The sequence below is a fragment of the Nelusetta ayraudi genome, unplaced genomic scaffold (genome assembly GCF_046127955.1).
Source record: "Nelusetta ayraudi isolate G7.1 ecotype Tasmania unplaced genomic scaffold, CSIRO-AGI_Nayr_v1 ptg000011l, whole genome shotgun sequence".
In the NCBI taxonomy this organism is placed as follows: domain Eukaryota; kingdom Metazoa; phylum Chordata; class Actinopteri; order Tetraodontiformes; family Monacanthidae; genus Nelusetta; species Nelusetta ayraudi.
The window spans coordinates 11,461,671-11,485,962 of NW_027466061.1; the positions used below are offsets into that span (position 1 = coordinate 11,461,671).

Genomic DNA, 24,292 nt, shown 5'->3' on the forward strand with positions numbered 1-24,292 from the left:
ACCATTCTGATTTGTCCAAAGAAGAGAACACTGAAGTAAGACTGGATGTGAATACTTTATTGCAGTTTTGTTTTTGTTTTTGTTTTTTTTTAAAGTTCAAGTTTCTGAAGCAGAGATTTACTTTATATTGGCTTACAAAAAATCCATTTAAATCGTATCCAGTAAGCTGATGAGGTAATGACCATGCTGGAAGTCATCTAAGGAAACGGATTTCACATTTCACATTATAGGACAAAGGTTTATTAAAAAAACAAACAAAAAAAAAAAACCTCAGTATTCTTAGGACTGATGTCAAATTTTGAGGCCACCTTTTTGTCTTGGCTTATATTGGTCAAACCACATTCTGTCTGGTAAACCACTGGCTGCTTCAATGTATGTGAGCCGTTGACACAGCAGGAAATACAAGTCAAGTGGCAGTTACAGAGCTTTAACTGTCTTGGCTTGATGTTTTTGTTTTGTTTGTTTTTTACTCTCTTTTTTTTTTTCAATTGGACCAAACATGTTTAATATGTCGTAAGACTACAAATGCACATTAGATGTTTTCATATGTTTAATATTTCAACTAATTGGATGTCAACCATTGTCAGAATTTAAACAGACAGACAGAGTAGACGAACAGAGTAACCATCTGCACTTCCTCAGAGCGGGGCCCAGTAGAAGAGGTTGGTTAGCCAAAAAAGATGAAGTTACCATTCTGCAGAGCACTGAAAAGCTAAGGCTATAGGCCTATTCTCAATATTCTCCCGTTTTTAGGCTGTCATTGTATGGACACGACTGCCATCTGGCGTTGAAAACCACAACAAACCTGGCGAGAAATACCTGAAAAAAGGCGAAATAACGAATCAGATGTTCACATTCATGACGATTCATGACAGAATTGACAAAGTTGGGGTTTTGTTTTTGTTTTTGTTTTTTTAAAGAAAGTATAGCTATGAAATTATCGGGGATTGAAAGTCATGGCTTTCAGACAATTGCAGTCGATCCACGAACAAAAGATTGACAGCCTGCAAGGCAACGGAAGTTGCCCTGCATCCTCCTCATCAGTAAACTTCAGTAAGTAGAGACTTCAATCTCTTCCGTGGGATCTGTTTTAACGGAAGTTTCGCCAAACCGGCGAGAGATAACACCGACTGAAGTTTGTTTAAGTGAAAAATTTGTCCGAATTCTGTTTTGAAATTCTAACGCTCACCATTACGGCTGGGCTGCTTTCGGGCTAGCAGATCTGGCTGCTAACGGCAGGTGCTGTTATTGACAGTATCGCAACAGTGTCAAGCACTCGCCAGTCCGTGACTACGACGGCAGTGCGTTACATCACGTAACTTTCGCGAGTCCTCCATTTTTGGCGTTTTTCTTATTCTTCCGCCATTGAGATGTTGGAGGACCATTACGCAACAACGCAATGTTGTTCTCTGATGTTTGTTTGTTTATTTGATGCAGGCTCAGCAAACGTCGAGACCCAATTGAGAGGACAGTTTAAGAAGATTCTCCCCCATGTTCAGACACACCTGTCCGCGCTGCCATGTCCTCCACCTGTATGTCAGTGTCCAGCTGGTGTGGTGGTGGCGGTGGTGACGGTGCGATGGCCACGCAGGCGTCTGAGCAGGCTCTGCTGGCCTCGGATCGCTATGCCAGACTCATCCTGGCCCAGATCAACAAGATGCGGCTCCGCGCTGACTTCTGTGACGTCAAGCTCAAGGTTGGCACTCGTGTCTTCAGGGTCCACCGTCTCGTGCTGGCGGCCAGCAGCCCCTACTTTTCTGCTCTGTTTTCCGGGGGAATGAGTGAGGCTGACAAGGAAGAGGTGCAGATCCTTGGAGTGGAGACCGAAGTCTTTGAAGTCCTACTGGATTTCATATACACAGGTCTGCAGCCGCCCTGCCACCCCGGTTGTCATGTTGTTATTAGATTCCCCCCAATTTCAATCTATTTTGTTAACAGCAGTAAAAACACCATTGTCAACAGGCTTGATTAGCGTGACGGTGGACAACGTCCAGGAGCTAATGGTGGCAGCAGACATGCTGCAGCTGAGTGAGGTGGTGTCTGTCTGCGGAGAGTTTCTCAAGGGCCACATGGACCCGTCCAACTGTGTGGGCGTCTTTCAGTTCCTGGAGCATATCGCCTGCATGGACATGTTGGAATTCACTGAGAATTACATTCATGTGCACTTTCTGGAGGTACAAACACAAAGAGATGTCACGTGTCATGTTATTCCTACCAATATTGTCCTTTACATACTTATTGAGATTAAAGACTATGCCAGTTCAGAATTTACTCACTTACCAGAACAGATACAATAATGGAATGCCTGATTCCTACTGCTATCCTAATTCCTACTTTACTGTCACCCTACAGGTGTGCGCCACGGAGGAGTTTAAGGGCTTGTCGAAAGATCAGCTTGTGAGACTGCTACGAAGTGAAGAGCTAAGAATTGAGGATGAGTATCAAGTTTTCACTGCAGCTATGGACTGGGTCCTTCAGGATGTTGCTAAGAGGAAAAAGTACATTGTGGAGGTTCTGGAGCCAGTTCGCTTCCCTTTGCTTTCCCCACAGAGACTTTTCAAGTACATAGAAGGTAGGATAAGTGTACACTTAAGCAGTCTGTATTTAAAATGCTCTCTTCACAAACCTTTATGTGCCTAATAAAACTGTAAATTTAATAAAATGACATGGTAAACACATCTCGAGTTTAGGTATAACAGACTTCAGCCTTCGGGTGGCACTACAGACTCTGCTGAAGGAATACACAGAGGTGACAAAGTCTCCCAAAGAGAATAAGATGTACTGCCAGCAACAGCCAGCCAAGATGAGACCCAGAAGGAAAGCCAGAAAATACCTCTATGCCATAGGTTCCGTTTCATTGCACACTGTCTTTCATTCAGCAGTAACATGATGAACAAAATGCCTGAGATGTCAGCTCATTGTTCATTTTAGCCTTTTCATCTTCTCCTCCGGGCAGGAGGCTACACTCGGCTGCAGGGCGGCCGTTGGAGTGACAGCCGGGCTCTGAGTTGTGTGGAGCGCTTCGACACTTTTAACCAGTACTGGACCACTGTGTCATCCCTGCATCAGGCTCGCAGCGGCTTGGGAGTTGCAGTGCTGGAAGGCATGATCTACGTAGTCGGAGGTAAACTCCTGGTCCATCTTGTGTTTAAATCTCCAGACAACCTGCAGTGTGATTGACATATACATATACACACACATTTTTTGGTTTCAACAGGGGAGAAAGACTCGATGATCTTTGACTGCACAGAGAGATATGACCCAGTGACCAAACAGTGGGCTGCTGTAGCGTCCCTGAACTTCCCTCGTTGTGGAGTTGGTGTGTGCCCCTGCTATGGGGCTTTGTATGCTCTTGGTAAACCTCACAGATATTAGCTTGATGTTGAACCATGATATAATGTGGTTAATTTATTGGATTCATTGGAGTTGCTTTCAATCGCATTTCATCTCCAAATTCACAGAAAGAGCCAATCAGCATTGTTAAATCTTTATTGCACTGGTTTGTCTTTCTGTAGGTGGTTGGATTGGCTCTGAGATTGGGAAGACTATGGAACGATATGACCCCGAAGAAAACAAATGGGAGATCATTGGCAGCATGGCAGTTCCTCGGTACTACTTTGGCTGCTGTGAGCTACAAGGTATGTTTTTGTAGCTCTTCTTGGATCTAGTAACATGCCATTAATGCAGTGGAACATTGATATTTGTTCAAACGGTTCTTTCTAATTACCATAGGTATTGTTCCACTTTTTGACACCAACACTCAATTCTGATCTCTCCCTAGGGTTTATTTATGTCATTGGAGGAATCAGTGACGAAGGAATGGAACTGCGCTCAGCTGAGGTGTACGATCCTATTTCCCGTCGATGGAGAGCCCTGCCTGTCATGGTCACGCGTCGTGCCTACGTGGGTGTTGCCTGCCTCAATAACTGTATCTATGCTGTGGGTGGCTGGAATGAAGCACTGGGTGCATTGGAGACTGTGGAAAAGTACTGTCCAGAGGAGGTACATTTGTGCAAATTATACTGAGCCTGCGGTGGAAGTTTGATTTATTGAAATTGGTACCAATTCTTTCACCGTCTCTTTACAGGAAAAATGGGTTGAAGTTGCCCCCATGTCCACAGCTCGTGCAGGAGTTTCAGTATCAGCAGTGAACGGGTTGCTGTATGCGGTCGGGGGCAGGGCAGCGAGCAGAGACTTCTCTGCCCCAGTTACTGTGGACTCTGTGGAGATCTATGACCCTCACCTGGACACCTGGAATGAAGTGGGCAACATGATCACCAGCCGTTGCGATGGTGGTTTGGCAGTGCTGTAACCAGCCAGGAACAATCAAAATGTGAACGGCCGCAGCCTGTGTCACCCCAGACACTATATCATTCAAAAGCTGCACCTTATGAGACACAGACCTGTGATTCTGTCTCAAATAGGCTTTTAGATTATCATTTCAGACTTTGAAATTAGAATTCATCAACTACAAAAAAACTCAAGTGAAACTGGATGACTTAAGTACCTGCCTCCGCATACTGTTACGTGACTTGTTTTTGACTCAATTGCCAAACTGCTTCAGTGTTTTACAAGGCTTTTAGAGCTGAAACATCCTTGTATATATCTTTCACAGGATTGAAGATAAAGCTTTCCTTGTAATGTTTTATACAGCAGTCAAGTTAGGATTTTGGAAGGACCAAAGTTTCTCTTTTTAAGTTAAATGGTGACGATGGACTCTATTTATGGCTAGAATGTGAAAACATTGTTTTTGTATGTTTTATCTTTGTTTCTTCAAAGAAACATTTGAGACAAGTGCATTACTACTTGTAAGGTTTGTCAGACTACTTTAGCATGTCCAATAATTGAAAAAAAACATTATTATAAGTGATTTATGGAGAAAGAAATCATCCAATTGATGAACAGTCATTTTGTCACATTTCTTCAGCTATCAGCACTTTTCACTCTAACTCACTGTAAATAACTACACTTGAAGTCCAAAGTAAACATGGAGTTTTCCATAATTTCACACCACAGAAGTAACTATGATGTTCATTCACTTCAACTTCAGAGTTACTGATGATTGAATAAACAGCAGAAAACAAATATTCTATTGAAGTTGTGTATGCTGTTCTTACCTTGCAGGCATGAAAAGATATAGACGCACAAAAGTGATGACATTTTTATTGACTTCTCTCCGTCTTGTACAAGTGTGCGTTATAAAATTTAAAAACTTACATTTGATGAACAATAGATGACAAATCATTACACTGTCTTCATGTGAAATCAGTTGTTTCTGAATAAATTGCACGCTCCATAAATTGAAAAACAGCAGCCACAGCCAGTGCATTCCCTCTACTTTCTGAAGGTACATAAGATGTTAGAGATACAAAAAACCCCAGTATTCACTCAGCATCTTAAACTTTGTATATCAGAGACAAAATATCTCTACATCTGTCAATTTTAATCTACACTTGATTTCAGTTTCGAATAAGTACAACAAACAACTGAGGGTTTTGTTGTTTTTTTAGACACTGCAACATGAAATTTAAAATTTATGAACAGATGCTAATAGCTTTTCTTTATAAATATTTCAATTTTGAATTTGCCCAAGTTTTTTTTCAGGGCAGACTTGTTTAAGTGCAAGGGTAGCCACTAGTGAGAAGGTGGCAACCAGAGTGAGGACAGTTCGCATGGCTTTGAACCAGGACGGGTAGCCAGGTAGCAAGGTTAGGTCGTAATGCAGAGAGAGACCAAGTCCCATCATGACTACAAGAGCTCCCTCCGTGATATTGTCCTTGCAGAGCAGAGCCATCCAGGCCAGGAGTGACGGTATGACACTGTTGCCCAGATTCATCCAGTCAGGCTGAGCGGGACTACCTGCAGGAATGGCAAACCCCCAGCGGGCACCTCCAAGGAAGGAGACTATAGCAGCGCCATAGACCATTTGAGCATATGCCAGTACAGGGTAAAAGGACTGTGTGGCAGCCATCAGGAGAGGAGTAGACATGAAGGGAATGAGCCCAGAGAACCCGAGGTAGAGAGCCGGTTTGGGAGCCTGGCTGAGGGATTTCAAACTAAACCCGGCTTTGCCCTGAGCCCTCTCCGAGGTATTCTGTGAATCCCTGTGGCAAAGACGTGAGCCATGAACGCTTACAGTCCTGCTGCTCAGGACCTTGGAGGTGGAAGTTAGTTTAGGTTGACTGAGCAGTGAGAAGGCTTGAGAGTGATGCCACAGCTGAGGTTTCAATGTGCATCCTGGTGATCTTAACGTTTGCTGAAGACACGACCATAATGGAACCTGAGAACACATCGGTTAAGACACGACAGTATATAAACGTTATGACTACTGAACATGTAAAAGTATATACATCTTCCAACCGGTAAAATAAAATAAAAATAAATATATTCTTACCCCAGAGACTACACGTCTTGTAGATGCACACCAAAGCATGTTGAATCTGGGGGAATACGTTTCATAGCCAATAATTAAAAGTGCACTGAATGTTTTTAGATACAATGACAATAATAGTGTACCCAAAACCAAACATAGCATGCTAACATCTCCTCGCACACTAGTAAGAGTAAATTAGACTTGTACAGCCTGGTAGCAAGAAGCAGCTACCGTACGATGGCAACACTTCAACAGAGACTGCATTTACCCTCTTGGTGGTATTTCACGCAATGGCTTGAAAAGAACAGCAGGTACAGTATTCTAGGGCTAAATATTAACGAGCTAAACTTAAGGTCGTCTCCTGACTATCATTTCGTTGGTGCTCGATTTAAATTCCTGTCCGATCTTCTCCAGGCGTGTGCAGTTATCGATAGCCTTGGCTGTCAGCGACTCGGGCAAAGTTACATTCAACGCAGCAAATTCTCATTTTACGCGATGTCAACACCACAAGTAAGTACCATTTTCAGTATTATATTTTAGTGATGCGGGTAAGAAAAATTCAGCTTTTATGCGAGAAGAAATGTACTCGGAATGCTGGACTATCGTGCAGGTTGGGTTTAAGAACTGTCTGGAACTCGACTGCGTTGCATAAGAGCGATGGGTCTTGAACGTAGTTTCAGTTAGGTTGTTCGAATCTCTCACTACTAGCGCCAGTGGTAAGCGCTCCGAAAACCCAAACAAGCACATTTGGCCACATTCATAAATGGGAGTAGTGTTGTGGAAGGTTTTCTCCTGTCAGTGTGATATATCTGTACGAACAGTTCACAACTTGATACTCGTGTATTCGGGAGAAGGTGGCAGTTGCGCCGCCTCGTCTTGAAACACTGTAAGTTAACTCGCTAGCAGTTAGCAAGCCGAGTGTGTGCTGCCGCTGCTAAGGTGGCCATTTTGAAACTGTGTTGTTCAACGAAGCCAGGTCTGTTTACCTCTATTGTACGTTATTGACAGCTGTCTAAAAATACCATTTTAGTGTTCACCAGCCTACTAAGTATCGTTTTACTCTCCCCAGCCCCTCCGTAGCACCAGTCTTTCTCGCGTGCTTCGCAGTTGGCGTGGATTAGTTTTTAGGCAGGGTAACGCCAGGTTTCAGCTAACAATCGCTATGCTAACACCAACCCCCGACAACTTAACAGTCGGATAGGAAACAGGATGGAACATTTTTGCTAACGTTGCTGTATAGTCTTTAATCTTTTGTAGGTGTCCGCGAACGCGGCGGTAACGCGTCCCTTTTATTCTCTGCACTCTATGGCGCTCAACATTACTCAGCAGGTTAGCATGATGAAACGCCACAGATGTGTTGAACTGGTACGCTGCAGTGCTTGCGGACATGTGGTTTCGGCGCGCGCTGTGGAAAGCGCTTAAGTTTCGTAGTCTCAGTGGTCAGTGGTGTGTGTTCGCTGCCCCCGTCCATTTGTTTTCGTGCAAGGTAAATGTGCGCGCCTCGCAGCGAATCCTGTCCGTGGCAGACTCATTGATGTTGAGCTGTTACGTAATAGTTCAGTGGGCATACGTTAACGAGTGCCATGGAGAGCGCGGGCTGTGCATTCGTCACCTCTTTTTTTGTGATGGTGTTCTGTACATTCTATGAACGTATCGCTCCAAACGATATTTGCGCCAACATTCGAGTCGTTGACAGGCCGGTTTTGATGCGCAGCAGACCGGGGTGAAATGCCAGGGAAGAAAGTGTTCAGGTTATTTTTACACCGGTATAAATATTTAATTACACAAAACCCCACACAATGTTTATGAAATGGCCAGTTTCTGTCGTTCTTCACATTCAGACCACCCTTTCATGTTTCTATCAAGTAGATTTTGGCAGTGAAAATCTTTATATTTGTTGAATAGGGGCTTTTGCTGAAGTAGGCCCATATTTCATTATGTTTCATAGATAACCTCCTGTTGTCTACAGCCAGACAGGTCTGCAGATGTAGGGAGAATTATTGATTCAATTTGTATAATTCCTCTGCTGTCAGTTTAGACACCAAGTCTATCTGTTGTGTTCAACCTGATGATTGCTGTATATCTGTGGATTGCATGTTTTGACAAAGTTGTGCACCCAGTTTTTTTCTCAATCAGATTTCTTTTAACTATCCCATTGATGTTGCTAATGTCATCTCTCTGAAGGGTTTCCTTGAGTAGGGGATATCGACTGAGTTTAACATGTTTGTTTTCCAAGCCTGTGAGTTTTATTTTGTCGTTCAGTCTCGCTGACACTCTTTATGTTCACTGTAGGTCCAGTCTGTTCCTGTGCACATAACAGCGAAGCTCCATTGGGATTGAATTGCACTGAAACTTTGGAAGGTCGATTAAGAAGAAAAGGAACGGCCCATTTTGCTCATTTTGGGCTCATCCCTTTTTAACCTTTTTTCCTGGAGAAGTGGAAGTCAACAACCTATTTTGAGACTTTTTGTCCCCAAAACTTTGTTCATCCCCTTTCTACGTGTGGAGGATTTTTGTTCAGCTGTTGGACTCGCATATCTATGAAATCAGAGTTCTTCCCTTTTTCATCCTCAGTCAGAAAGGCCAAAATAATCACATGGACATCTTTTAAATGGGCAATTAAAACACATGAGATTCTTGGCATTATAATGCATTACCCAGTAGCCTTTCTGTTTTACTAACCAAAAGTCAGAATGATTGCAATGTAACATCAGGTTTTACTTCCCTCATTGTCATGTGACTTTGAATCTTTTGAGCTCTTTTTTTTTCTCCAAGCCAGACAGTCATCTTTCAAGAGTTTAATGAGGTGAGCTGTGGTTTTTAGTGACCTCAATCACCACTAAGACTGTCCCCCAACTCATTTTCTTTAGGCACGTGTCTCAATAAACCTCAAAATGATTCGATAAAAGGTGAGCTGGCGTGAAAAACGTATGTGGCAGGACAACGCCTGTCTCTCTCCCCCTCGTTGTTGCCACAGTGGAACTGCTACACGAACTGCTGTCCAAGTTCAAGAGCTGGTGACTGTCAGAGACTGCATCGTCACGCTGATGAGACATCCCAGCTTTACCCTATAGCACGGACAAATCATTCAGTCATTTTGCCAATCAGTTCAAATTGAGGTCAGGTTTTGATTCTGACTTTTGGCCCAAGGAGCGAGTCGTTCAAAACCGTTTTTGCAGGGGGGGGGGGATCACTCCATCGGGGCGAAGCATCACTCTGAACTTGGAATTCACAAACGTAACGCTCAGGAGCTCCTTGAAAATATTTCAAGACGAAGAACCTGTTCACCGGCGCTTCCTCCTTCAAAATCAGCTTTCTACCTGGCCAGTTCTCTGGATCCTCTTTCCAGATTGTTCCTGTGACCCTCTGACTTGCCCTCCAGAGTTTCACCCTGGACAAAGGGATCTGCCTCTACGCAAAGGGGCTGTGCTGTCCTGACAGGGGTGGAGAGGCGCTCGTCAGTTTGCTCCCCATCTGGCAGTGCACGCACTCTGTGATCGGTGCCATCAACAGGCCTGAGCAACCGAGCCCAGTCGCACCACAGGAGGAGGCAGAGGACTTCAGAGCCACTGACTCTGGGGTAAGGTCTGAGTTTTTACCTGAATGCTGTTGCCATTGGAGACAAACAAACTTTACTTACCTGTTCATATGCTAATCTGAAATTGGACCAAGTATTTGCTTCATCAACAGTATAGCCTATATATGTATATTTGTAATACACACAATTTATGCAAAGTGAGCCTACAGCACGGTGCTCGAGATATTTTATAAGCAGGCTGTCAAGCAGGATTCAACTTCACAGGCACAGCATCAGTGAGCAGGGCTTTGTTGTTTTCAGCTAAAAATACCTCTCTGAGCCCGTCTTGAGGGAGACCTTTATGCAGTAAAATCCCAAATAACTGATGCCACACACGCTTCCTTGAAAGAGATGACAGTGTGAGAATTTTTAGTTTTGTTTCATTGCTATCAAGCGTAATCCAAATTGTTCTTTTGTTAGATCCTGGCCATGAGGTTTGATGCCTCAATCCACTGACCGGAAACACTGGACCTAAATGGCGCAGCATGACTTTGTCCCTGCCTGGCTTAACTTCTCCACACCCCAGCCTGCCAAGGTATGTTTGTGATTATGTATTAAACTGTGTGCAATCACACTAGTTCAAAAAAAAAAGAAAAGAAAAGTAATGTCAGCTTTTAGGGAAATAAATGTTCTGTTCTGTAGACATACCACTGCCCTCCACTGTTGAATCTGATGAATCCTGCAATGGTCTTCTGTAATATTGTTATTATGTACTTTGCTATTTCTTGACAGCAACTAGATAATAAAAATTTAATTTGATTTGAACGCCCTCTGATTAAAAGATCTAATGGGCTTGTAAGTAGTATTTTCTGTGAAATACTGCTCAGCCAATGCAGTGATTTCAGGATTTACCAGGAAGAAACATCTGGAACGGCCAAAGGATTCATGCTTATCCATGTTTTCTTCGAGTACAGAAATGAAGTTGAGGAAGAGAGGTGTTTCTGCCTGACCATGTCCCTTTCCGCTCTCCTCCCCCCAGTCCCCTGCTGCCAACCTTGAGAAACAAAGTGAGCCCCACCTGCACAGAGATGGACGAACTGCTGTGAGCCGTCGCCGTCACAACTCTTCCGATGGCTTCTTCAACAACGGCTCTTTGCGTGCTCCAACAGGTCAGTGCTGGAAACCAGATAACTACCTTGTCATTAACCTTAAAGTAACACGATCCTGCCGATTTTGTTTTTATTTAAAATTGTGAAAGTGAAGATTATGAGAGACGAGAAACTGGCATTGAATTTTAGGCTGCCGTAAAAAAGAGGCGAAGCAGCAGCTGATCACTGACTGTCCAATTGCAATTTAATGTAGAACTTGCGTACGTGATTGCTTGGAATTTAGACCAGTTTGAACCAGTTGGTGGTTTTAAAGATATGAATGAATCCATGTGCAGAGCCCTGGTTCAATATAACTGCAGCTAGAACTGGTTGTTGAACAGGGGTTTAGCGTTTTCAATGAGTTTTAAGAAGCTGCAAAGGTGTCGCTTCCACAGTTTTAATTGAAACAGTCCTGCAATACTCACTTTGTGTTCAAGGTTGCTGTTGACTAACGCAGATGATGTCAGACTCATGTCAGTCACGTCACTCCTGGTGCACCAGTCTAGCACCAGGTCCCAGGTGGAAAAGATCACCTGAGACGTGTCCTTTTTCCTTGGGTCACTTGTTGCGCTCCTGTCGACCGCAGAAGCCCTTGTCACACATCACTGCCGTCAAGAATGTCGACAAACCCCGCCTTTGTCCACATAAATAACTCTTGCTACTAATCGAGTGAAGATTTATAAATATTACACCAGTAAGCACAAGGCTGAAGTACCACAGTGGAGAGCGGCAACACAAAACTTCCTGTCAGAAAGCAGAAACCGTGGCAGACTCGATACTTTGCGGTGAAGTTTCATTGAAGGAAGTAAAAGGCTGAGGGTGTGTCAAGAAGACTTTGCAGAGGGTTCTGCTGACTGCTTCCTTCAACAGTAGGTCCAAGCATTAGATGATCATTGCCTTTCTTCAGAGAAAGTCGTCGTCCTGATGAATTGCATTAATATTGCGATTCCAACCATTTCTTCACTTGCCAAACTGAAGAGTGAGTTGGTTTTTGCCAAGGCCTAGAATGTGCCATGAATAATGAGAGCTGACAAATCCGTGAAAAATCTTTCCAATTACAATATATTTTTCCTGTTTTTGTTTTAGTTTGTTGCTGCAGGTTTTGGCAAATTTACTCATACCTATTTGATAAAAGACATTGTTGAGGTTAGAAGTCCTAGCGCTGCATTGTTGTTACTTGTTGGAATGTTTTTGCCTTGTAGCTGACTGGGAGATTGATAACATTAGGTCTTACATTTTAAAAAAAGAAAGCTGTCTATTTACTTGAAGCTGAGTTGTTTGTTGTTTTGATTGTGAAACCCCCAAAGTATGTGTTAATCTCATCAGTTACTAAGTGTTGTGTGGTTATATCATTGTTGAATATTGATTTTCAAACTCTTCTGGCAAACACTTTTAGCTTTAATTGCAACAAACAAAACGGGCTGATTTTATTCTCACGTGTTTCTCCGAAGGCGATGGCTGGCAGCAGCCCTCCCTGCTTCTGAGGCATGACTCGGTAGACTCGGGCGTTGCCAAAGGAGGGCACGGCGGGCTGGCAGGAAGCTCATGTTGGAAAGAAACACCGACCTGGCATGGATCCTCGCGCGGTGCCCCAGACGGCCACCACCATCATCAGGGACGCCACCCAAAGCGGCTCGGCGGCGACAGGGACAGGCAGGTTGGGCACCGGCAGCGCAACGGCAACTATCATCCCCGTAAGGGCGCCTCGTACCAGGACAAGTTCCCCAACGAGGAACGCAAAGACGGCAAGGACGACAAGCTGAAGTTTGTGGAAGAGGACTTTGTGAGTAGAAACCCCCTCCCCCCACAACCATGACACTCTGCTGCTGACCATGGCACATTGCTCTGTTGACTAAATCCATAGTTATTGTATGTCCGCTTACAAAGGTTTAAAAATACACACTATTTTAATAATGGCACCAGAAGCACTAAATAAAGTGTCTCTGAAGAACAAGTTAGGAAGTTGTTCTGTTGATTTTAAAAGTCCAACTGCAATCTCATTTATTTCCCATAGTTCCATCGCTTTCGCCACTTTTCACAAAGTGTTCAAACCTCTGACACCACTTTGCAGCTGCTTAGTTATTGTTCCCTTCCAAACACAGGAGAGGTTTAGCAAAAACAAGAGGCTTTAACCATAGGGCTAAGTAAGGTGATCTATGGAGCAGGGTAATTAAAGCCTCTGTTCCACTAAAATTAGCGGGATGTCACCATGTTTTTGGACGCGGGACGTCGCGGAAGCGATCGGCATTGAGTCCCGTCTCCACGCAACAAACCCAGCGGGGTGTCCCGTCCCCCGCCGGCAAGCTGCACCCCCTCTGCTTTCACCGGTGCGTGTCTGCTGACGTCATCGCGCTGAGATCGCATGATGAAGTTCTACAGAATTCAATAGTCCGGCAGTGGCCAGTGTTCTTAGTTGTTGGTCACTTTTGGCTGTAGTGGAACGATGACGTCGTTGCCGCCAGACTTGAAGCGGCGCGCACCTCCGCGGCTGCTTCCCGCTGTGCAGCGATTGTTTCGGCGTCTGGTCCGTTTTCTGCGCAAGTAGCGGGCGAAACAGCCAGAGGACAATGAACAATTATCGAGCGCTGATGGAACGTGATGGAAAACTTTTGCATCAGCGCTTGATATACGCCACGACTGGCGCGATATTATGATTTAGCGCACGTTACGCTCAACGTCACCCCGTGCGGCAGGTAAAAAAGGTGGTGTTGTCCTGGGTTCACAGATTCCACCGCATGCCAATTAGTGCGTAGCTGATCGGAGTCGATTTTAACCCGGGTCGTTTGCCGGGTCATTTGACCCGTTTTGTCGCACAACAGCGCAGCTCGGTGAGCAGATTCCACCGCCACCAAATGCCGATTATTTTCAAAAAAAAAACACGTATTTTGGGCAGTGGAATTGGGGCTTAATAGTCCAGGATCAAAGATCTTCAGATAGTTTTAATATGGGACCTTTCACTAAAACGGTCTCATGTGAATGCATGATGTTTCTCTTCAGCCTTCTCTCAACCCTGAAACAACTGGAAAGCCTGGGACGCAGATGCGAGCTGTGGCTCCCCATGCTGGAGTGTGGGGTAAGAGCTCCCAGTCCTGGCCTCTTGACTGGAGAACAAATGTTTGGTGCTAAGATTCCCCTCTGTTGCTCTCCACCAGAAAACCCCCCTAGTGGCAAACAGATGGTGTCCAAAATGCTGGTTATCAAGAAGGTTTCCAAGGAGGACCCCAGCACAGCCTTCTCTGCAGGCTTTGCCACTGCCGGCGGCTTGCCCACCAACGGCAGCAAAGCTCCCATCACAGGCTCCAGCGTCTACAAGAACCTGGTCCCAAAGCCAGCTGTGACCCCCATCAAAGTAAGAAAACATCTTCACACCATACCCGCTTCCTCCTGCATGAGCTCAGGGTTGCGGGGGTCTGCTGGAGCCTCTCCCAGCTGTCATAGGGTGAAGGCAGGGTGACACCCTGGACAAGTCGCCAGTTCATTGCAGAGACACATAGGAAGACAAACAACCATTTGCGCTCTCTCTCTCTCTCTCTCTCTCTCTGTCTCTCTCTCTCCATCAGACACACATTTATGAACAATTTAGGGATTTAGATTTTCCAAATCACCTCACATGCATGTTTTTGGACTGTAGGAAGCTGGAGAACCCGGAGAGAACCCACACAGACACAGAGAGAACATCCCTGCTTGTAAAGCAGCAAGGCTGTGGTTGTGGTGCATGTTCTATGCAATTGACCACTAGATGCCGCTGTTGTAATGTCTTAGTTTCTGCAAAACTTATTACATATCATAATGTTCTGATGTGCCATATTATTTTTGAATGATTTTAAAATATGAGCTTTTTCTCTGGACCTGGCACATGTAATACATTAATCACTCTTGTGTTGACAGGATGACTGTCTATGAAGTGACACAACCTGCGTCTGTGTGTATACTGTAAACATACCTGAGCTCTGCACGCATGTGCCTTTTTCCCACAGAGCACTCAGTGGAAATCCAGTGGTAGAGAGATCACAAAGTCAAGTCTTCACATGTCAGGCCGGGATCCAGTCTTTACCAGCCCCGTCTCTGCAGCCAAGCCTAGCACCCCAGTCAGCGCACCACAGCACAACACCCCAAAAGAGGTGAAGACACAATGGGAAACTGTTTTTACTTCACTAATTTGGTGCTCACATTTAGAATAGTGTTGCCCTGTGTCCTAGTGTTGCTCCCTTATCTTTCCCCGTGTCCCATCACACCTGCAGCATCCTTCCAGCACAACTCCTCCCATAGACATTGTCCCGTCAAGGCTGAAGCTGATGCGCCGTGGTCCAGACCGCAAGAGCGAGTTCCTGCGAGCTCTGAAGGACGAGGGCACCGGGGAGCTGACGACAGGCAGCAGCCCAGGAACATCTGGAGAGGTAACGCCACTCTGGGTGCAGAGCAATGCCCACATTGTCGGTCTGTCTGTCAAGTAACAGAATGTTCATCTTAAAAAAAGAAAATTGTCAAAAGCTGTATTCAACAATGAAAACTTAAGTCGGTATTGTTCAGCGTGATAAACTTATTATGTTTTGTACCATTCTAGAATATGGCGAGTGTTTCCCATATCTTTGTTGAACTGCTTTCTTCCTCTAGTGTCTCTTTGAAACTTTCCATTTTAACAGTTGACATTTTATCACACAAAAACCAAATGCAATACGTGCATGTTGTGCTGCACCTTATTTTCCAAATATGAATAGTAAACACAGGTAGACAAAAGGTAACAGTTGACCCGAGACAAACTGCCAGGTGCTGTTTAGGGTCCGTAGGCTTCCAGAAATCCATCCTGACTGCTGGCTGTGTACAGTCATTTTCACAGAAAGTTTTCCTCTGAGAAATGATGCAGAATCGAATTGTGGGTCTGAATAGTTTTGATGTGAAATGAATCGTCTGCAAAATTCTCACTCGTGTCAATTATTTATGATCTGTCAAGGGCTTTATTGCATGTTTATGCTACTTGGCTTGGTGGTTTTTGTGTTGTTTGAATATCCTCCTCCTCCGAAGAACGACGTGTTGAGTGGGTTTGTCCTCCCTTGTGTCACAGGGTGAAAGCACCCCGGAGCCCAAAGCCTACAGTGAAGAGGTCTGTCACGAGAACGGTCTGTCCCACTCCCTCAGTGACTCTGACACTGAACACCTGTCCAGCTCCCTGGAGGCAGAGCACCGGTAGGTTGCCATCCCCCTCATTCACATACACACACTCACACTCACACGCACACACACAGACTGAGGTGATCTTTATCTCTTCACAGGTTACTGAAAGCAATGGGCTGGCAGGAGTACCCAGAAAACGACGACAACTTCCTGCCTCTGACGGAGGACGAGCTGAGAGAGTTCCAGACTAAAACTGAACAGGTGATCTCTCGGACAAACCTTCACCTTTTCTCAATGGGTTTCAATGAGAGGGGCTTATCGTGGGCTCTTTGTGGCGCAGCTGAAGAGGAACGGCATGCAGAGGAACGGGGCTCTCCCGAGGCAGCGGGGTGTCACCCTCCACTTCACCCCCTGGAGGAGTGTGGCTGAGGCCAACGTGGAGGAAGGCTCCGAGTCAGAAACCAGTAGCAGCAGCCAGACCTCAGACGACGACGACTGCATCAAATCCTAACGTGGCTTTATGGAACAAAAAGCAGCCAACAAAACATCCCAGCAAAAATCCTCTTCCTCTCTCATCTTTGTTTTTAGAGCACCATTTTGAATTTTTTTGTTTTTGTTTTTTGGTCATTCTTGCACAAGGGAAAAACCAATCATATCCCAGTGAAGGGGGAGATTCCGGCTCTGCCAGACGTTGTTTTCCCTGCGTTTCCTCCTTCACTGCAGTCCCTGCCCTCTTTGACCCCCCCACTTCCTCCTCCTCCTCCTTCACCTCTTCCACCTTCTTCCTCTTTCTTCCTCGCTTTGTGGAACTGAAGTGTTCAAGACAAGAAGGGCAATGAATGCACACTTGATTCTGCTTTAAACAGACTAACTCATTTCATTGATGATGCTGATGACACATTATTAATGATATTAATAAAAATTGGTTCCTGACAAGCTGATATGTTTCAATATGACAATCTGGCTTCTGTCGTACTTTCAGTCCATGTGGAATTTAGGTTTCTGCACCTTTTCATTTCATTTCGTGGAAAGTCTCAGGCCTAGCAGGAAAATGCATATTTACATAAATCTGAAGTTGAACGGTAGCAATGGTCTTCACAGTCCAGATACTGCAAAACATGTGCATGTTGGTGTATTACCCGTCATAGACTGAAATCTGTTTTCATCTGCCCTCTTGTACTACTGCATGAAGTAAGATTGGTGAAGAAGAAAACAGGGACAGTACCTGAGTTTTTTTTGTTTTGTTTTTTAAACAAGAACATGACGTAGGATTTAACTCATGACTACAGTTTCATAGTTGTACGAAGCCCAATGCTGATCATATGAGCACCTTTTAGATTTGGATAGAAAAGCTATAGAACAAACATGTTTAGCTTTGTCACTAACCTTGGAGATTTGTCAGTGCCCTTTGTAACACACCTGACTCTTTTTCATGAGTCATAGTAAGCAAATACTTCTAAAAGAATGGGCTTAAGAATTAATGGGGTTCTGATTCTAGTGGAAACCACAAGATGTTAGTTGCTCCCCTGAGATATTTATAATGTATTACCATGTGTGTGTAACATTACAGGTTAGTCGCATCACTTGGGATGAGAAAAAAAAAAACCTGTTCTTGCTTCACACGCTGCATCCGACAAGCACGTCTAGATGGACGCGCGGGTGAGACCACCCGCAAGGCATTCCTGCCTGACGCACTTCCGCCAGTGCCATCGGACCAGCTGCAGGGTCGTCAGCCGGGAGCCACCCTTCCTTGATGTTTCGCTCCTTCAATCCTGGAACATGTCAGGGTGGTGGAGCAGCGGCAGGGACGTCTCCCTGCCGACCCTTGCAGCTGGCCCTAGGATCCATCTCTCCCCCAAGCCTTGTCTTTTCTGTGGAGCCAGAGCCAGAAGCTCCCTTTCTCCGCTTCTTCTGCCAGGTCAGGCAGCTTCCACAAATCAGTCCATGTGATGGACCTGTCAATGACCGCCTCCCAGGTTGTCCATTTCCCTTGCTGGGATTGGCTCACAGCCTTGACCCTGAAGGTTTCCTCTTCTTCACGCTTGACCTCTGAGATCACGAGCTGTCTTCTCTCCAACCTCGATGCTTTGGACCAAGACTTGGGAGGTGGTTGCCATCCAAAGCCCGCCCTTCCGTGTTGTACCAACCCCACGACCTCCTGGTGTTTCAGCCGGATTATGGCCTGGTGTACTGCCTGTGAAACATCCCATTTTCTTCCAGTGCGGACTTGGACCTTAGAGTTTTGAACCACTGGGTCAGGGGAATCCTGCAGCTGGAACTGCAGTCTCACTTTTTCCAGCTTGTAGCCCAAGGTGATGGTTTTCAGCGGAAGTCTCAGGGTGTTTCTTCCAACCATCGCTGAGTTGGACAGGCATCGGGGGAGGACGAGCCACTTGCAAATGTAGATATTCTTCTTAGCGTCCAACTTCAGGGCTGTTGAGGAGGTGATGTCGCACAGTTTGAGGGGCCACATGATGCGATGGAACAGAGTGAACTGATAACACCAGAGCTTGAATTTTCCAGGTAGTGGGCTTAGCTCTATCTTCTTTAGACCATCAGTAAGCTGTGTGGTCACGGAGACAGCCATGTTCTTGTCTGACAGGTCTGCTGCATATAGCCTTCCCAGGCTTCTCACTGGCTGGTCTACAACTCGTGGAATCTCCCTGCCGCTCACTGAGAAAGAGATGTTGTCGCTTCTGGCTCCTTTGCGGATTGAGAGACTGCGGGACTTGGATGGTTTTATCTTCTTCCTGGCCCATGCCAGCAATTCCTCCAACCGTTTCAAGAGCCTGTTGGTGCATGCTGCTGTCTGGAGAAGCGTGGTGACGTCATCCATGAAGCTCTGGATGACGGGGAGTCGTTGGCCTGACGGGGATCTGACTCCTCTGACCATCTGCTTCCCCCCAACTAGGATCACCTCGAAAGCTTCTGTAAACAGTATGGGAGAGATGGAACACCCCATTGCTATTCCTTTCTCCACCTGGTGCCACCCCGTTGTGAAAGCTGGCTATGAGACTCTGGATGCATGGTGGAGCGTGGAAGAATCGGAGGGCAAACGTGATGAGCTGGTGTGGGACAGATCCATAGGCATTTGCGAGGTCTAGCCAGACTACGTGGAGGTCTGACTTAGATTGCTTGGCTGTCTGTATCTGGTCCCAGATCATCATGGAGTGCTCCACGCAGCCTGGGAATCCTGGGACTCCTGCCTTCTGGCAGCTGGTGTCGATGTACCTGTTGGCTAGGAGGTAGCTGGTCATACGCCTCGCCATCACCGAGAAGAAGATTTTCCCTTCCACATTCAGGAGTGCTATACCTCTGAATTGGCTGATGTCATGGGAGTCTTTCTCTTTAGGGATGAAGGTGGTGACCGCCCTGCACCATGCTGTCGGAATGGGTTTCATTTTCCAGGCGACGCTCATCATCTTCCACAAAAGCCTTAGGGTCATTGGGCAGCTTTTGTAGACCTTGTACGATACCCCATTTGGCCCAGGTGCAGAGGCAGCTGTTGCTCGTGACACCACCTGGTTGATTTCGGACCATTTTGGGGGGGTAAGTAATACCAATGCAAACTTAATACAAATAATTTCAATTAATGCATCACGAATCACGTCCAGGGTGCCACATATGGTTTTCAATCTCAAAGGGTAGCACATCCAGCTATAAAAGTGTCCTGGGGTTGATTTACACAACATTCCAAGTGATAAAGCACAAAGTGAGGTATATCATCTAATCAGCAGCTGCACTCTGAAAGTGTGTTTTTGTACAATAATATATCTTTGATCATATAGAAATAATCATTAATACATGGGGGAAAAAAAAAAATTGTTGAAGAAATTAGTTGGTTTTTTTTTTTTTATTGCTCTTGGGGGCCCCCTGGTGGCCTTTGGGCCCTAAGTCGTCGCTTACTTCGCTTATGCCTTGGGCCGGCTCTGAGTGAATGATTCAAACAATGTGGGGTTTGAGTCACTACTGAAAAAAATGACTCATTCCATTATTCTGCTTCAAGACTTAAATATTTTATTGAACCATACACTTAAATTTAACATTGCAGACAAAAAGATGCACATATTTACAAAAAGTCAGCACCAGCGTGACACCGTGTCAAGTCCACAGAATCGAGGAGGAGTCAAGCCTATGACAAAAACAAAGACCTCTTCACGCCTCGGCTAAAGTCATGCGTAATCCGAACCAACTGCACTATCTAGAGGAGCAACTTGAGATCCTTCCGGGTGTTTTCCAACTTTCGGCTCTACTTTTAATCAATTGTGTCCATTTGTGTCTCCATTGGTGTGCTGAACGGCATCAGTCTCAGCGTCATCGTGCTTCACCTTCTTCACCTCGCCCTCCTTTTCCGGACTTCCCTCTGGTTTTCTCTGAAAGTCATCCATCAGGTCCGTATTGTGAAACCTCATTTGTGCAAATTGCATTTTCCTTTATCAAAAAAAAAAAGCATGTTTAACCAGGAAGTAAGCTCACCTTCTTCCGGACCAGGTGGGAGATGTCGACGGCTGGAGCTGCGGAGGCGTGGCCGTTGGTTGTGTTAGTCTGGAAAGAAGAGGGGGTGAGGAAATACAGTCGGAAAGAAAGCAACAACGCAATATTTGGGATGCCAGTAGAAAATAAAACACAAATCACCTTTGATGAATCACCGTTCTGTACAGCAGACCCAGTGAAAGCAGAGGACGAGGAGCCTCCATCCTGACAGAAAAAAATCATTACCTCTCCAATATATATATATATATATATATATATATATATATATATATATATATATATATATATATATATATATATATATATATATATATATATATATATAATATATTCAGGGTGAAAGGTCACACCAAGAAATTAAAGCAGTGAGAACTATATAATTTCTAGTTTTCCAGCCAGTGGATTTGAGAAAATTACAAATAACAGAACCAACAAAGAAAAAAAATGTGTTCCCCTTTAAAGAAAAAAAGTTGGTTTCATTGCTGCCTTTCAAATGACTGAGTCTGTGTCACAACTTGCAACATTCTGCATTTGAGCAGGAAGTGTCCGAGTGTGCTTACCTGTGCACATAGCAAGACTCTGGCAACACTTATGTGCAACATCGATCATTGCGTGCTAGCAGACTCTATTGGTCCGTGCAATCAGGAATGTGTGACGGTCGTTCCAGCAAACATCTACTCACCAGGGCATCCTTCACAGCATCAGCAGCGGCTGATTTCTGGCCCTCGGTGGCATCGTCCACCTTCTCCTGGATCTCTGGCAGCAGAATCTTCAGCTCCTCCATCTCCTTCCTCTCCTCCGGCAGAGCCTGGGGATCCTCCGACTTGTCCAGCAGCTCCTGCAGCTTTTCTGCAAGTTAAAAAAAGAAGAAAAACAAAATCTAATCAGATGCACCAGTCTAAAAAATAAAACAAAGTGTCCTCCACAGGGCTGCTGAAGGCGCGTGCACCGTACCCAGTCTGCTCTTTATGACCACGATGGAGTTGTTGAGATGCTGGATGGCTTGACTGTACTGCTCCGTCAGGCAGTAGGTTATCCCCATCTGGTAGTTAGTCTCAGCCAGTTGGCGGCTGTCCGGCTCCAGGTTCTTCGTCTGCAGCTTCAGACAGATCTCAAAGTCCTCCAGCGCCTGTGTGTAGTTCCCTGATGATGAGCACAATTCAATGTTACGTTAAATGCTTGAAGAGTTTCTCCGTATGTCAGAAGAAGATGAAGAAAACATTTTAAAGTCGTATACCCGATTCTGCAGAAACTTCACCCAGCTTCAGATGAGCCTGGGCCGCCATCAGCTGCTCCTCTTTGGTATCTTTTCTAAATATTTGGATGACAACATAATTTAGAAGTTTTAACATTGTGGCTGTACTGCCATATTTAGACAGACACCTGTGGCTTCACTGTTGATACCTTGTGTAAATGACTTTGGCCAGTTCCAGCATCTCCCAGGCCAACTGCAGGTTCCCCACCTCCTCGTTCTCATCATCGCTGTCCTAAAATGCAACATTTTTTATTTAACAATCTGGAGTTCTTTGACTCGCACGGCTCAGTCTGCTGCCCTCATGCCTTCTCAGTCGCGTCGCCCTCTTCGCCTTGTTCCTCTGCGTCTGCCTCCATTTCTGCGTCATCGCCGTCTTCCTCCTCACCATCTGAAACAGGTCATGTTGTCATGAATACTGCAGGAGACATCTCGCCGTCAGTTCATTGAAAAGACGCTTTCCACAATGGCTGCAACCAACAGCATCACCTTTGGCTTCCTCGTCCTCCTTGTCTTCTGACTCTTGATTGTCCTCTGTGCCGTTCGCTTTTCCTTCATGGACCTCTTTCTTTGTGTGGTCTTCTCCCTCCTTCGCTGCATCTTGTTGGTTGTCAGAACCTTCTTTGTCCTCTGCTGCTGCTGTCGCCACCACCTCTTCCTCCTCCTTCTCCTCTTTGGTCTCCTTATTGTCTGCGTCCTTGTCCTTCTCTTCAGTCCTCTCTGCCATGGCGTCGTAAACCTGAACCCTGAGTTCATCTCTGGTCTTCTCTGTTGTCAGACACATGAAAAAAGTTCATTCAGTTACTAAGCACAAAAAAAACTACCTCTGTGTTGTAATAGGGTTGACATTTCCCACCATCAATATTTTCTGTCCCTTCAACGTTGGACTCTTTGGGTTTTTGTTCGGCCTCCTCATCCTCCTCTCCTTCTTCTTGTGGAACTCCTTCTAGAGCATTCCCCAGGACTGAGTTCTCCATTCTAAAAATATTGAGTATATTCTTGTCACAAAAGATTTTTTTAGTGGATAAAGAAAAAAGGATTTAAGAAAATGTATTTAGAAAATGGTCTCACCGTGCCAAATCCAACAGGGCGCTACCGTAGTAGAAATAGGCCTCGCCACACTTGTCGCTTGTGTCCCCATGCATTTTAGCACTGAAATGTATAGTAAAAAAAACCAAAAAAAACATATTATACAAAAGATTAAAGGATGCTATGAAAACCTGAAAAATACCTCCAAACCTGCTTAGATTGCCCACTATGAGTAACACATAAAAGAAGCTCACTGAAATTACTGAAACAATATTATTCTGACAAGCAGACCAACTCTTTATACAAACTTATATTTATCATATATCAAATGCACACAATTATTCAAGCAAGTTTATCTTACTGAAAACTTTGGATTTTCTCTTCCATTTAATGCCATGAAATCCCTTTAAATGTGACACATTAGACCTTTAAATGTTAGAAGTTCACGACAATACGGGTTTAGGTCAAACTTAGTCTTAACTGGTCATTGGATAATTTTTTTCGTGTGTGTGTGTGTGTGTGTGTGTGTGTGTGTGTGTGTGTGTGTGTGTGTGTGTGTGTGCTCACAGCATGCCGCTAGCCTCCTGCAGGGATGCCACCGCCTCCACAACCCGCCCCATCACCAGGTGTTTCTTACCGGCCCCGATTAGTTTGTTGGCCTCCTCCATGTTTGCTGCCATGGAGAGAGGGAGAAAACACAACTCATTAAACACAGTGACATTCACATGAGACTGCCTTTCTTTGTACCACCGTAAGCTTCGGACGTGTGTGACTACGCCAAAATAAGCCCATCGGAAAAGATTGGCACATGCCAAGACATTGCAAATGTTTTTCAATATTTCGGTGTCGCTTTAAATTAAGATTCATTCGAATAGACTATCTAGATTTGTTTACCGAGAAAGACAGCGAGTGAAGCCTTCCAGAGTAGACAGAGCAGTTCAGGTGTCCTCCTCCGCTCAGACCGAACACGCTGTTGTTTCAATTTGGCGCGAAATATTCATGACCTCTCACTTTGATTTCCGGGTTCACTCAAAAGCGCGGGAGAATTCTTAAAGGTACAGAGCAGCTGCGTAGTGAAAACGAAGAAAATGTGTCTGAATTCTTTAAAATGATAATCAAAATCATAATTCGTTAAAATATGACTACTGCTACCACTACCAACGACACTTGGTTTTGACGGAAGGTTTGGGTACACCCAGGACAAGACACCAGTTCATTACGTTCAGTTTGAAAGGCCAGGTCAAAATCAAAACCATAATCTACTTGCTGTTAGGCACCACAACAATTGCCAGATAATAATAATAGCAATAACCAGAAAATGCAGTCCTGTTTAGGTCCAATTACAAATATTTTGTGATGTCTTAAAA

The 24,292-nt window shown here is 44.9% G+C and overlaps 4 protein-coding genes across 11 annotated transcripts; 2 read left to right on the forward strand and 2 right to left on the reverse strand.

The window, feature by feature from the left end:
- The first annotated feature begins 895 nt into the window (after nucleotides 1–895).
- ipp (intracisternal A particle-promoted polypeptide) lies at nucleotides 896–5,085 on the forward strand. The gene is made up of 10 exons (XM_076020922.1): nucleotides 896–1,053; nucleotides 1,438–1,862; nucleotides 1,963–2,174; nucleotides 2,353–2,572; nucleotides 2,691–2,846; nucleotides 2,957–3,124; nucleotides 3,218–3,355; nucleotides 3,516–3,638; nucleotides 3,782–4,002; nucleotides 4,088–5,085. The coding sequence occupies exons 2-10, from the start codon at nucleotides 1,520–1,522 to the stop codon at nucleotides 4,310–4,312; spliced, it is 1,806 nt and encodes a 601-aa protein (XP_075877037.1). The 5' UTR covers nucleotides 896–1,053; nucleotides 1,438–1,519; the 3' UTR covers nucleotides 4,313–5,085.
- A 61-nt stretch (nucleotides 5,086–5,146) lies between these two features.
- LOC142884929 (transmembrane protein 69-like) lies at nucleotides 5,147–7,702 on the reverse strand. Of its 3 annotated transcripts, none has more exons than XM_076020931.1 (3): nucleotides 7,360–7,702; nucleotides 6,395–6,440; nucleotides 5,147–6,280 (listed from the first exon to the last, which is right to left on the reverse strand). In XM_076020931.1, the coding sequence occupies exons 2-3, from the start codon at nucleotides 6,431–6,433 to the stop codon at nucleotides 5,573–5,575; spliced, it is 747 nt and encodes a 248-aa protein (XP_075877046.1). In that variant the 5' UTR covers nucleotides 6,434–6,440; nucleotides 7,360–7,702; the 3' UTR covers nucleotides 5,147–5,572. The 3 variants fall into 3 exon arrangements, with proteins under 3 accessions (XP_075877046.1, XP_075877045.1, XP_075877047.1); XM_076020930.1 differs by lacking the exon at nucleotides 7,360–7,702 and adding an exon at nucleotides 6,642–6,776; XM_076020932.1 differs by lacking the exon at nucleotides 7,360–7,702 and adding an exon at nucleotides 6,605–6,767.
- On the forward strand, nucleotides 6,775–17,109 carry gpbp1l1 (GC-rich promoter binding protein 1-like 1). 6 transcript variants are annotated; one of them, XM_076020929.1, is made up of 13 exons: nucleotides 7,096–7,259; nucleotides 8,666–9,179; nucleotides 9,756–9,953; nucleotides 10,371–10,485; nucleotides 10,930–11,059; nucleotides 12,490–12,821; nucleotides 14,036–14,111; nucleotides 14,191–14,387; nucleotides 15,016–15,159; nucleotides 15,280–15,435; nucleotides 16,101–16,222; nucleotides 16,309–16,411; nucleotides 16,491–17,109. In XM_076020929.1, the coding sequence occupies exons 4-13, from the start codon at nucleotides 10,426–10,428 to the stop codon at nucleotides 16,659–16,661; spliced, it is 1,491 nt and encodes a 496-aa protein (XP_075877044.1). In that variant the 5' UTR covers nucleotides 7,096–7,259; nucleotides 8,666–9,179; nucleotides 9,756–9,953; nucleotides 10,371–10,425; the 3' UTR covers nucleotides 16,662–17,109. The 6 variants fall into 6 exon arrangements, with proteins under 6 accessions (XP_075877041.1, XP_075877042.1, XP_075877044.1 ...); XM_076020926.1 differs by lacking the exon at nucleotides 7,096–7,259 and adding an exon at nucleotides 6,775–6,883 and having other exon boundaries at nucleotides 8,666–9,953; XM_076020927.1 differs by lacking the exon at nucleotides 7,096–7,259 and adding an exon at nucleotides 7,069–7,089 and having other exon boundaries at nucleotides 8,666–9,953.
- A 3,032-nt stretch (nucleotides 17,110–20,141) lies between these two features.
- Nucleotides 20,142–23,598, reverse strand: LOC142884931 (nuclear autoantigenic sperm protein-like). The gene is made up of 12 exons (XM_076020935.1): nucleotides 23,493–23,598; nucleotides 22,968–23,048; nucleotides 22,753–22,874; nucleotides 22,386–22,664; nucleotides 22,205–22,287; nucleotides 22,049–22,131; nucleotides 21,882–21,955; nucleotides 21,599–21,787; nucleotides 21,327–21,493; nucleotides 20,786–20,848; nucleotides 20,627–20,695; nucleotides 20,142–20,523 (listed from the first exon to the last, which is right to left on the reverse strand). The coding sequence occupies exons 1-12, from the start codon at nucleotides 23,591–23,593 to the stop codon at nucleotides 20,410–20,412; spliced, it is 1,425 nt and encodes a 474-aa protein (XP_075877050.1). The 5' UTR covers nucleotides 23,594–23,598; the 3' UTR covers nucleotides 20,142–20,409.
- Between the last annotated feature and the right edge of the window lie 694 nt (nucleotides 23,599–24,292).

Excerpts from the sequence above, each read along its gene's own strand:
- gpbp1l1 (XM_076020926.1), top strand. The coding sequence starts at position 10,426 with ATGGCGCAGCATGACTTTGTCCCTGCCTGGCTTAACTTCTCCACACCC. Across the intron at positions 14,388-15,015 it reads CAGCTGTGACCCCCATCAAA|AGCACTCAGTGGAAATCCAG; the intron begins GTAAGAAAACAT and ends TTTTTCCCACAG. Across the intron at positions 16,412-16,490 it reads TCCAGACTAAAACTGAACAG|CTGAAGAGGAACGGCATGCA; the intron begins GTGATCTCTCGG and ends TTTGTGGCGCAG.
- LOC142884929 (XM_076020931.1), bottom strand. The coding sequence starts at position 6,433 with ATGCTTTGGTGTGCATCTACAAGACGTGTAGTCTCTGGG. Across the intron at positions 6,281-6,394 it reads CAAGACGTGTAGTCTCTGGG|GTTCCATTATGGTCGTGTCT; the intron begins GTAAGAATATAT and ends ATGTGTTCTCAG.
- ipp (XM_076020922.1), top strand. The coding sequence starts at position 1,520 with ATGTCCTCCACCTGTATGTCAGTGTCCAGCTGGTGTGGTGGTGGCGGT. Across the intron at positions 1,863-1,962 it reads ACTGGATTTCATATACACAG|GCTTGATTAGCGTGACGGTG; the intron begins GTCTGCAGCCGC and ends CATTGTCAACAG. Across the intron at positions 3,639-3,781 it reads TGGCTGCTGTGAGCTACAAG|GGTTTATTTATGTCATTGGA; the intron begins GTATGTTTTTGT and ends ATCTCTCCCTAG.
- LOC142884931 (XM_076020935.1), bottom strand. The coding sequence starts at position 23,593 with ATGGAGGAGGCCAACAAACTAATCGGGGCCGGTAAGAAACACCTGGTG. Across the intron at positions 21,494-21,598 it reads GGTCATAAAGAGCAGACTGG|AAAAGCTGCAGGAGCTGCTG; the intron begins GTACGGTGCACG and ends TTTAACTTGCAG. Across the intron at positions 20,849-21,326 it reads ATGCTGTGAAGGATGCCCTG|GATGGAGGCTCCTCGTCCTC; the intron begins GTGAGTAGATGT and ends TTTTTCTGTCAG.